The 12361-nt window shown below is 44.7% G+C and overlaps 1 protein-coding gene across 1 annotated transcript; it reads left to right on the forward strand.

Moving 5' to 3' along the window:
• Window positions 1-7566: 7566 nt before the first annotated feature.
• LOC125528932 (non-specific lipid transfer protein GPI-anchored 14-like) lies at window positions 7567-9186 on the forward strand. The gene is made up of 3 exons (XM_048693347.1): window positions 7567-7918; window positions 8330-8410; window positions 8766-9186. The coding sequence occupies exons 1-3, from the start codon at window positions 7576-7578 to the stop codon at window positions 8930-8932; spliced, it is 591 nt and encodes a 196-aa protein (XP_048549304.1). The 5' UTR covers window positions 7567-7575; the 3' UTR covers window positions 8933-9186.
• Window positions 9187-12361: the final 3175 nt, after the last annotated feature.

Genomic DNA, 12361 nt, shown 5'->3' on the forward strand with positions numbered 1-12361 from the left:
AAAGTTATGGAGGAGAGAAGGAGAAAGGAAATTGCAATGTTTAGGAAGAATGAGAAAGAAAAAGAGAAGGCCACTCCTTTGAAAAGGAAAGCTGCAGTTATGGACAATGAAGAGGATAGTGATGATGATAATTTGTCAGAATATGGGGATATCCTTGCTAGGCTTGAGGAAATGAAAAAACAGAGGGATGATCCATTACTGCATTATGAAGGGGACACACATGTTGAGAAGATGTGGATACAGATGAGGAGGAGGAACTGTATGATCCATCAGGTGAAGAAGAGGATGATGATGATCAAGAGGAGGAGGAATTGGAGGAATTGGAGGAAGTGGTGCAAGGGGAGCAACACAATGAAGAGGATCAAGAGAGTGGTCAACATATTGAGAAGAAAAATAAGGCCAAGAGAGACAAAAAAGGGCCAACTAGCAGATCACATGGAAGTGTAGAGCAAATGTTTGAGGATGACTGGATACCATCAGATGATGAGGACAAAAAACCATTAGACTTGGGTTTGGAAGATGATTATGGTGCTGAGGCAATGGCTTATGTGTTGCCCAATGGTAGGAAGAGCAGAGCAAAGAAGATGAAGCCAAGGTTATGGTATGCTGAGGACAGAGCTGACCCACAAGACCAATTTGTGAAGCATCTTTGCTTCATTGATGTGTACCAGTTCAGAACTGCACTCCAAACCCTGCACATATCACAGAACAGGAACTATGAGTATCACAAAAACTGCAGTGACAGGGTTATAGCACGGTGCATAGATGAGCAATGCCCTTTTTATATAGCAGCTTCTCAGATTGCAAATGAGAAGACATTTACCATTAGACAGCTGTATTTGGTGCACACATGCCCTTCTGTGTCAGAGAGCACCAAAGTCACTGCCAAGTGGGTTGCAAAACATTGTGAGGAGACAGTGAGGAATGACCCTAACACAACAATAACAACAATAATTAACACTGCAAAGAGCAAGTATGGAGTGGATATTTCAACCCACATGGCCTACAGAGCTAGGAAGGCAGCAAAGAATGTTGTTTTAGGAGATCAAAAGGCCCAATACACCAGGATTAGAGATTATTTAGAGGCTTTCCTAGACACCAATCCAGGTTCTAGATCTATTGTGACAACAAAACATATTAGGGAGCATCCTAGCAAGAACCCTAGGTTCCATGGACTTTTCATCTACCTGAATGGATGCAAAGAAGGGTTCCTCAATGGTTGCAGACCATTCATAGGTAATTGCCTTGTATTGTTGTTTATGCCACTTGTATGTTCTTTGAAGTACTAATCATTTGTGCTTAACTTATAGGTTTGGATGGATGCTTCATAAAGCTCACTACTGGTCAACAAATCCTAGCTACTACTGGAAGAGATGGGAACAACAACATTTTTTCCATTGCTTTTGGAATTGTAGACAAGGAGGACACTAATTCACGGACCTGGTTTCTATACCAGCTAAGGGAGGCAATAGGTGGGCAATCTGGCCAGTTTGGACAGTACACAATCATTTCAGATAGGTAAAAGGTAATATATTTAGTTGTAGTTACTTTCATGCAGTTGTAGTTACTTTCATGCAGTTGTAGTTACTTTAATGTAGTTGTAGTTACTTAGTTGTACTTGTTTCATACAGGGTCTTTTGAAAGCCATAAATAGAGTCTTCCCCAATTGCCCACAAAGGTTTTGCCTTAGGCATATCTACCAGAACTTTCAGATTGCTGGGTTTAGAGGGCTAGAATTAAAAAAATACATGGATGCAGCAAGTTACTCATATACTTAACATGGTTTTCAAGTTGCAATGGATGAGTTAAAGATAGAGTGTGAAGCAGCTTGGGTGTGGCTTAGCAAAATACCCAAACACACTTGGGCCAGACATGCCATGGATGTGAATTGCAAGACAGACTTAGTTGTTAACAATCTAAGTGAGGTTTTCAATAGGTGGGTCCTAGATGTTAGGGCTAAGCCAATAAGGACCATGGTTGATGGAATTAGGACAAAGTTGATGGTCAAGTTCAATGCAAATAGAACAAAAGTTGATACTGACAAATGGGAGATTTGTTCTACATATGCAGAGAAACTAGAAGAAGCAAAGAAGCGGTCTAGGAACTGCCAATCCTTGATGGCTGGACCACATCTTTACCAAGTGACAAGTGTAGAGAAAACATATGCTGTTAACCTGCAGAAAAACACTTGTGGGTGTAGGAAGTGGGATATGACAGCAGTGCCTTGCCATCATGCTGTCTCTGCCATTCACAAAGCTAAGCTACACCCAAAGGACTTTGTTCATGATTTTTTCAAAAAACCAATGTACAAGGCTGCATACAGTCCCATAATCTATCCAGTACCTGGCCCTGACATGTGTCCAAAGACAGACAGTAGGGACATTGACCCTCCAGTCTTCAAAGAACACAAAGGTAGAGCACAAATTAAAATAAGAAAGGGCAGACATGAGAAGCCAGCTCCAAAAGACACTTCAAGGATGGCCTCAATCACTTGTTCTAATTGCAGCAAAGTTGGCCATAGGTACACCAACTGCCATGTTGTTTTGAAGCCTGCACTAGCCATGAGAAAGAACACGCATGAGGTACAAACAATGCAAAACATGCTAAATTGCTTGTGTTCTCTATGCATGTAACAAAAATGCTGAATTACTTGTGTTCGTTTTGTAGCCAAGCATCTCTTCTTACCCACCTGATGCTGCTACTGCTGCCTCCTCTACTGCACCAGTAAGAAGGGCTGCATCTACTGCCACTGCACCAGCACTAGCAAGAAGGGCTGCATCTGCTGCCACTGCATCAGCACCAGCAAGAAGGGTTGCATCTACTGCCACTACACCAGCACGAGCAAGAAGAACTCCATCTTCTGCCACTGCGCCAGCACCAGCAAGGAGGACTCCATCTACTGCCACTGCACCAGCACCAGCAAGGAGGACTCCATCTACTGCCACTACACCATCAACAAGAACTGCTATTGCTGCTGCAAAGGGTAAGGCTCCACAAACTAGGGCTTCAACTGCTGCAAAGGGAGTAAGGGCAGCTTTCTTGCCTCCAAGACCAAACAGTGGTTCCCAGATAGTCAGAAAGCCAACCCAGAAGATAAAAGACTACCTGACTGCTTCTGGTGCAGCATGGGATTGATGTTGTGATCCAAAGTATGCTTTATCATGTTGTGACACTGCTTCTATTTTGATGACCAAGTGATCATCAAGTTATGTTCTGGTACTGTAATGACCAACTTAGGTTCTGGTAAGTGATGATCAATTAATGTAGTGCTACTCCAGTTATGATCCTTCTGTCAAACTATGGCATTCTAGTAGTCCTGTGATGATTAACTGGGATGATCAACTAATCTAGTGCTACTCTAGTTATGATGATGGTGCTACTCTTGTGATGATAATGTTGTGCCAATCACCAAGAAGCCAGAAACCCATAACTTACCCTTGTGATGCTAGTATTGATGCCTCAACGTCGATAAAAAGCCAAAAAAGCTTACTTGATGCCTCGGGGTCGATAAAAAGCCAAAAAAGCCTATTTGATGCCTCGGCATCGATATAAAGCCAAAAACCATAGTTGAGCCTACTTGATGCCTCGGGGTTGATAAAAAGCAAAAAACCCTAATTGAGCCTACTTGATGCCTCGAGGTCGATAAAAAGCAAAAAAAACCTAATTGAGCCTACTTGATGCCTCGGGGTCGATAAAAAGCCAAAAACCCTAGTTGAGCCTACTTGATGCCTCGGGGTCGATAAAAAGCCAAAAAAACCTAATTGAGCCTACTTGATGCCTCGGCATCGATATAAAGCCAAAAACCATAGTTGAGCCTACTTGATGCCCCGGCGTCGATATAAAGCCAAAAACCATAGTTGAGCCTACTTGATGCCTCGGGGTCAATAAAAAGCAAAAAACCCTAATTGAGCCTACTTGATGCCTCGAGGTCGATGAAAAGCCAAAAAAAACCTAATTGAGCCTACTTGATGCCTCGGGGTCGCTAAAAAGCCAAAAACCCTAGTTGAGCCTACTTGATGCCTCAGGGTCGATAAAAAGCCAAAAAACCTAATTGAGCGTACTTGATGCCTCGGCGTCGATATAAAGCCAAAAACCATAGTTGAGCCTACTTGATGCCTCGGGGTCGATAAAAAGCCAGAAAAACCTAAATGAGCCTACTTGATGCCTCAGCGTCGATATAAAGCCAAAAACCCTAGTTGAGCCTACTTGATTCCTCGGGGTCGATAAAAAGCCAAAAAACCATAAGTGAGCCTACTTGATGCCTCCTCGTCGATAAAAAGCCAAAAAAAAACCATAGTTGAGCCTACTTGATGCCTCACAATCATCAGTTGAGCATAAACACACTTAAGATCAAATTCAACAACTGTAAATAGCTTACTAAGCTAAAAAACACCAGTTGCACAGAAACATACTTAAGATCACAATCATCAATTTGCAAGCACCTTACTTAAGATCACATTCGGCACCTCCAAATACCACCACATTTTGCATTAGTTCAAATCCATACATAATAATAGTTGAAGATTAGTACATTACATCACCATAGTTCAGAAGTACTCATAGTTCAGAGAATTTAAACTACCATCATTACAGCAAATGCCAAACCACACTCTGCCAAAGGTCAGCAAATGCCAAATGATATTGCCCATTCTTCTCTTCCAGAACCACCTGCTTATCCATTTATGATGGCCTTGACTCCCTGCAGCTTCACATTGCTCTCTTCAACTGTCTTCTTCAACTCATCAATGTGGTTTTGCAAGTTCTTCCTCTCTCCAGCTAGCTTGAGCTTCATGTTCCTAATGACATTTGCTTGAGCAGCTGCTAGGTTCTTAACCATGTCATACTTCTCCTGAAGCTTGTTGGTTTCAAGATCTTTCCTTTCTACCTCTACCCTCCTTTCCTAAGCATCCAAAAGTCCATTCACATCTTCAACCAACTTCTCATAGCTCTCCTGTAGCTTCTTCTTCTCTTGTGTCAAGTCATGAACAACAAATGAATGCAAAAGATTTTCCTCAGTCCTGTCTCTCCTACTTTGTTCATACATAAACCATAACTTGGCTAATGCATTCTCAAGGGTGTTGGGCCAAGCTGGATCAATCCATTCAACTAATCCACAGTTTCTACCTTCCTGAACAAAATCAGAATTAATATAAACAAAAACATTAGAATGCTTCCAAGCAACACTATTTAATTACTATCCTCAAATTCAGAGCTTGAGCTTGCTAGCTAAAGAGAGGACTACTTAAACATGTCCTCATGCTACTTAAAAAATGTTGTCCTGCTATAAAGTAAACACAATCAATCAAATGACCTAACATGTCATACTAAACAAGTTGCATCCTCTGTCCTGCTCCAGTAACCCATGCATATTCTGTCTTAAATTATTAATAGCATGCTACACTAAACAAAGTGACCTAACTTAACAATGTTGCCAGACCAAGGGGAAAAGATGCTGCCAGAGTAAGCAATTGCTTCTGATCCACTTTCCTAACTAAACAATACAACTAAACTTAACACTAAACTGCAATGCCTGCCTCCACAGTACAGATCTAGAGAAAACAAAGGCAGAGCACAAACAAAGGCAGATCCAGAGAAAACAAATCACAATATACCTTCTCAGCGCAGCAAAGAAACCTCCCGCCAGTGTGGATTCCTTCGAAAGCAACACGCCTTTCTGCGGCCTTCCCATGTTCATTGCAGAGAACAAGCAACTCCGTTTCAGGTCCCTCGAAATCGGAGTCTTCAGTGGTAGCAGGGATCTGTAGTGCATAGGAATACCAGAGATTTGATCCACATGTCAGCAAACAAGCTCATTCAAGAAATCCCCCAAATCACAAACCCTAACCCTAAAAATTTGAACTTACCTTAATTCTGCCGTCGTCAGAACCTGAGCTGACGTACTCCACGGTGTGCTCGCTGCTATCGGACCCATCGCTCCAGGGCACCATTGCGACGCGGCGGGGGTGCGGCGACGCGGCGATGGGTGCGGCGACCAAAGCAGAGGAGCAAGACAGAGGAGGAGTGAGCGAGAGAGCAGCGAGACAGAGTGGGGAGTGGGAGCAGCACCGACCGGTCTTTTGACCGGTCCATCAAACAGAGGCATACGGCACCGTCAAACGCCGTCTAACGGCTGTCGGGACGGCCGACGGTGCCACGTACGCAAAAAAAAGGCCCCACCTGTCATAAACAAGCTTAACTGAACCCGATCCGTCGATCAATGCTTTCTGCAAAAAGATTACGGAAGATATGGTGTTTTCTGCAAAAAAATGTATTGTAGTGGTTTTCACAAACCTTGTCTTTACTTGGATCCCCAGCCGAGGCTGCTTGCACTCGCACTGCTGCTGCTTCAGCCTTCAGATTTGGAGCGCGAACTAGCTAGCAAGTGGCACATAACTGGTGGTACCAAAGGTGGCAGCAGATTCATGCCAAAGATACTGTAGCGTGTTTAACATTCTGCATATGTGCAGATTTATAGCTCCTGCGCCTTCTCGGCTAGATGCTCGCTGCCAGTGCCAGCCTCTGCATGTTGGGTGGTCTCTGGCCACACACTCTACTCACACGATGGGTTTTCCCCGCAGTGAACCGTACCCTCCAAGTTTACAACCTGCTTGTGACACCTGACACGTACTAGTAGTTCCGTTTGCCGAATTGGACACGTGGCATCCTGCATCTATCCCAACACTCGAGCCTCATCACGTCTCCTGTTGCCGCTCCATTTTTCTAGGTATCTCTTGTTGCTATGCATCAACATTGTTTATGTCATCTTGCTCTTTAACTCCTCTGCTAAGAAGTGAGAGCCTTACTGAAAGGAGAGAGGGAAGGCAGTCAATTTTCCACCCAGGGGAACTTGGTTACAGTAACAAGATCCAACAGCAACATGAGGCACAATAATTCCTCTGCTTGGTGTTGGTGGCAGGCAGGCAGGCAGGCTCGTTCGCAGCGCTGCAGGCCATCCACATGGAGGTAGATTCAGAGTTCAGACGGGCTTGAGTGTGCGACTGCGACACAGTTGCATCTGCTAGCATGAATGCCGGAGTTATTGGCTGCTGCTGCTCCCATCTACCCGCCCCGCATGTCGTCAAGAAATCAAGTGCACCGGGTCCCTGGCCGGCCAGCCGGAACGAGGAGATGGTGGCGAGACCACGGCGCCGATCGAGCGAGCGGTTAAAACCTTACAGTCAGTCACAGTTCTCACGTTTCTGCCACCTTTCCTGAATGTGCATGTTCGAACACGGCAAGGCTCGCTTCTCTCCTGGGAATCGCTGTTCGACATGCGTGCGTGTGAGCCCGTCTTTACCGTTTTCCCACTGCAACGCATGCAAACCCTAGTAGGTGCTCCTGCGGCGTGTAGAGAGCCGTCGATCAGCCACGCACGCACGCACGCATCAAAGTGCGGAGCAGCGTGCCTGCCCGTGTACGTACGTGGTGCGATGCGGGCACGTCAAGATGTCTAGTTCACGCCTTCGCCGCCTTCCCCCACCCCCGCCCGCTATAACAGTTCACCCCGGCCTCACCAACCCCCCACCCCAGCTCACTCACTCACTCACTCTCACACACCCACTCTAAGGTGGCATCATGGCGACGGCGGTGCAGTGGCCGGTGATGGTGGTGGTGGTGATGATGGGGGCGGTGATGGCGGCGCGCGTGGGGGCGGACATGGACGCGGACCGGAGCGAGTGCGCGGAGCAGCTGGTGGGGTTGGCGCCGTGCCTGCAGTACGTGCAGGGGCAGGCGCGGTCGCCGGCGCCGGACTGCTGCGGCGGGCTGAGCCAGGTGCTGGACAAGAGCCCCAAGTGCCTGTGCGTGCTGGTCAAGGACAAGGACGACCCCAACCTGGGCATCAAGATCAACGCCTCCCTCGCGCTCGCCCTCCCCTCCGCCTGCCGCAACACCAAGGCCAACGTCTCCCACTGCCCAGGTACGTCTCCCTCCTCTACGGCTCTACCTACCTCCCCACATGCATATCATATCACCGACCTCGTCGCCGACCATCCCGCCGCCGTGTCACGCTCCACGGCACAAATGGCATACGTCTCGTGGCTGTATTTTGGAGGGACGTCTCGTGCAGGCTAGCTATAGATGCCCTGTGGCTTGTTCGGTCTGGCCCGTGACAGGGCCGGTCGCATCACGACTTGGACGCCACTGGCACCCGTCGACGTCCCAAATTACTTCCCTTTCTTTACAGAACCCGGCACACTGCAGGCGCCAACCAACCTATACAGCAAGGCTGTCGATCTATTATGGGAGCCCGTTTCGTTTCTTCATTTGTACTGACATGAACTGAACTACTGAAGCACTACTGACTGTTGGCTATACTTTATGTGTGCAGAGCTGCTGCACCTCCCTCCGAACTCCAAGGACGCCGCCATCTTCAGCCCCGGCGGCGACAAGGGCTCCGCTGCAGCTCCAGGTGACTGAGCCATCCCGTTCCCCACCTCCTCTTCTACCAGACTCGTAGTTTCAAATTGCGGTTTGTTCAAAACTGCGACACTTATTATGGATCAGAGGTTGCACCACTGATTCATTAGCACTGTGAAAACTAAGTTACGTCGAGCGTAACTCGCCGAAAGATGTTTGAACCATAGGACCATAGCCCATGTGCTTGTTGCCATCAATGGCGCTTTTCACAGACCTTTTCCCTTGCCGTAACGTACGTGTGTCTGGAAATTAATCAAGCCGCCTGCAACTCATGTCCCTCCGTAGTCCTGCTGCCTGTCACTCTGTCGATCTAACAATAACAATCGCCGGTTTCGCTTTCCTCGCAGCCAAGGACAACACGGCGTCGACGGCCAACTCCCGCGCGCAGCAGGCGGCCAGCGCCGGCACCGCCTCCTCGACGGCGACCGCCGGCGTCGCACTGGCGGCGTTGCTCGCCGGCTACCTTGCGCTGCTCCTGCCCGCTGACTTCCTGGCCGCCGCCTCCTCCTTCTAGTCCATCTCCGTACGTGCGCGTCTGTCTCCTCCCCCCCTACGGCGCTACCGAAGATCGATCAGGAGCAGGGGAGCCAGGAACCAGTGACTCTGTTTGGGGGAATGAAATGCCTCAAGTAGGATCGATCATGCATGTTGTAGTATGTGACAGAGATGGTAGTGGTGGTAGTGGTTGGTTTGTTTTGGTGCTGTATTGAACTCTTATGTTTTCGCTGTATGGATGACGCAATAATTCCACACTTACGGATGCGGCTATGGATGATGTGTCGACCTGACCTTTGCTTTTCGTTGATGTTTGTGAGAAAGCGCCTGTGATTTGGTGAGGCACTTGATCCATCGATGGAATCAAGCTTTTCGTTCTGATGATGGTCGTTGGGTTCGGGGCTTATTTTCTACTCCCTCCGATCCATAATTATAATAAATAATTATAATAAATGTCGCAGCTTTGAACTAATTAAATTTAGCCTTCGATTAGAACTACAACAATTATTTTGGATAGGGAGTAGTTTTTTTAGGTAAATACATTGACAGTTACTGAAATTGAGCTCAAAGCACAGTACAGGTCATCGGACTTTGAAATACGCTCGTTACAGTTATCATATATACAAAGCAATCATACGGTCACCGACTCATCGTAGAGCATTTGCACTCTGTTGACCAGTTAAATAGTTTATGTAGCAAATATTGTAAAGGTCCCACATGTCAGTGTGTGAAAGAATAAATTAGCCAAAAAAAAACTTCGGTGCGGAGAATCGGGTTAGAACCCAAATCCTCACGAGTAATGTTTACGTGCTTGCTTATGTGGAGAATTAGGATTGGAAGTTGTGGGGTGAAGAGGCCCACCCCACTAGGGGGGATGGTTAAGTAGGTCTAGCATTTTCGAGTCCTCTGTCGACGCGAGCCAGTTCACCTGGCGATCTAATGTGATCGCATATAGGCACTTAATTTTTGGACGCTAGTATCTGGGTGGTTTCTATAGGGAGCTCCTAATTAGCGCCTTAAGTGCCACTTGGAGAAACCAGCGCCCACAGCGCCACCTTCGTGGGGCGGCCCATTTAAACATCACTCCCTCACCCTCTTCGCTAAGTTCGCTCGCTCTACCAAATAATCATCAATTTTGAGGAAAAGTTCATAGATTTTGTAGAAATAGTTCGTCGAACGAGGAAAAAAAATAGAAGGAAGAAAAGAACAAGAAAGATGTATGCAAACTTATGAGGTTGGTGGCGGGGTGGTCACTGCAGTGTACCTTGACGCGTGAGGTCGCCAGTTCCATTCACGTTTGCCGTACCTCTTTTGCGTTTTTGAAAACAGAAACAAAACGTTGATGGGCCGGACCAGCGCGAAAAGGGGGTGTGCGCCCATTTGTAAAAAGACTTAGGGAACCTTCTAGAAGGTTCCATGAACCCCTTTCTCTCTTTTTTTGAACTGGGTTTTATTCTTTTTAGATTTATTTTTCCTTTTCCTTCTTTTTTTTTCTTTCCTTTTTTCTTTTTCTTCTCTCTATTATCCTTTTTGTAGTATAAAAATTTCACCGTGTATTTATAAAAAATTTCATCATATATTATGAAAAATTCACCATGCATATAAAATGTTTCATCGTGTAGTACAGAAATATTCATCATATATTACGAAATTGTTCAACATACATTAGAAAATTTCCATTTTGTATTTATAATTTGTTCATTATACATATTAAGAATTGTTCAACATATAGTAGAAAATGTTCATTGTGTATTTGAAATTTGTTTAGCGTTTTGTTACAAAAAAGTTCACTGTTTTTAAAAATTGGTCAATGTATATTAAAAAATGTTGAATGTGTGCTTGCATTTTTGTTCGGCGTATGTATTCTTTGTTTCATAAAATGTTTGAAAAAAAAGTAGACCAATAAACCGGGGCGCTACGGTGAACAGGGCGCTACAGTATTGTATTTGCTACAGTACTCAACGCTACAGTATCTCCAGATTACTTTTTCATAGTTAAACATCTAATGGGCCGGCCCAGTTGCAGCGCCGATTGACGCGGGAGGCGCCTTCAGCGCCGATTAGTCTACTTGGTGCCTGCACCTTTGCTGTTAGCGCCATTTTCGAAGAAGGCCCGTTCCCGATGGTTTCATGCGTCCATTTCGTGGACAATTTTTTTAGCACATCACAGTAATTCCTTCTTTGTATGGCATTTTAGGTACAAACATCACAACACTTTTTTTTCTGTGCATAAGTTTTTAAATTTATATATATTGTAACTAATTTATGTTTTTATTTTTTCTATGACTAATCTATGATATTTTGTAAAAGGATCTTGTGTCCACACGAACTAAAACCATGTGCACAAAAAAGGTTCGTAAACTATGTGCACATCATTTTTTTAAATTACTCCTTCGGTCCTAAAATATAAAAAGCATTTTAATATTACATTAGTGTAAAAAACGCTCTTATATTATGGGACATGTTTTGGCTTATGGGATGAGGGAGGGAAAGGCACAGTAAAAGGCCTGATCGGCTATCTCGTACCCCTCGGGGGTTTCTCCTAGCAAGCTCCCTCCCTGACTTATTAGACAGAGAGTGTGCGTCACGGATGATGGGAGCTCCTATTGGTCGATGTAGGCGCCCAAGCTCCCTCGCTGGATTATTAGACAGAGAGTGTGCGTTATAGATGATGGGAGCTTCTATTGGATGTTGTAGGCGCCCGTTGGAGAAGTGCCGCCTACAGCGACCAGCCATGGCCCGTGGCCCGTTAAGAAGATCGCTCACTCGCTCCTTTTTGTTCGCTCGCTCGCTGAAGAAAATCACACTCTGCTCGCAGGTTTTTTTGGGGTTGTGTTGTGCTGTTGGTTCAGGAAAAAGACCGGCCTCCAGTTTTTTTACAATTGTGAATATGTTTCTCAAAAAAATCATATATTATTGAAAAAGTTCATCGATTTTGAAAGAAAAGTTCACAAATCTGAAAAAGTTCATCAATTTTGAAAAATTTCATCGGATTTGAAAAAAAGTTCATTGGATGAAAAAAAGTTAATCAAATTGAAAATACTTCATTGGATTTGAAAAAAAGTTGGTTGAATTGAAAAAAGTTCATCAGATTTTAAAAAAAGTTCATTGATTTTTAAAAAAAGTTCATCAAAACGTTAAAAAGTTCATTGAAATTAAAAAAAAGTTCATCAAACTTGAAAAAAGCCCATTGAAATTGAAAAAAAGTTCATCGAACTTGAAAAAAGTTCATTGAAATTGAAAAAAAAGTTCATAGAGTTGAAAAAAAATTCATTAACTTGAAGAAAAGGTTCATGAATTAGGAAAAATAACGTCTATTTGTAAAAATTTCACACATTTAAGAAAAAAAAGAAAACATGAAACAAAAAAATAAAGAAAAAACACAGAAAACATAGAGGGCATTTTGTGTACGTATAAAAAGGAGGAAAGGAGGATTTATTCACTAGTGG

The sequence above is a fragment of the Triticum urartu genome, unplaced genomic scaffold, assembly GCF_003073215.2.
Source record: "Triticum urartu cultivar G1812 unplaced genomic scaffold, Tu2.1 TuUngrouped_contig_5222, whole genome shotgun sequence".
Taxonomy (NCBI): Eukaryota; Viridiplantae; Streptophyta; class Magnoliopsida; order Poales; family Poaceae; genus Triticum; species Triticum urartu.

Excerpts from the sequence above, each read along its gene's own strand:
- LOC125528932 (XM_048693347.1), top strand. The coding sequence starts at position 7,576 with ATGGCGACGGCGGTGCAGTGGCCGGTGATGGTGGTGGTGGTGATGATG. Across the intron at positions 7,919-8,329 it reads CAACGTCTCCCACTGCCCAG|AGCTGCTGCACCTCCCTCCG; the intron begins GTACGTCTCCCT and ends TTATGTGTGCAG. Across the intron at positions 8,411-8,765 it reads GGGCTCCGCTGCAGCTCCAG|CCAAGGACAACACGGCGTCG; the intron begins GTGACTGAGCCA and ends CTTTCCTCGCAG.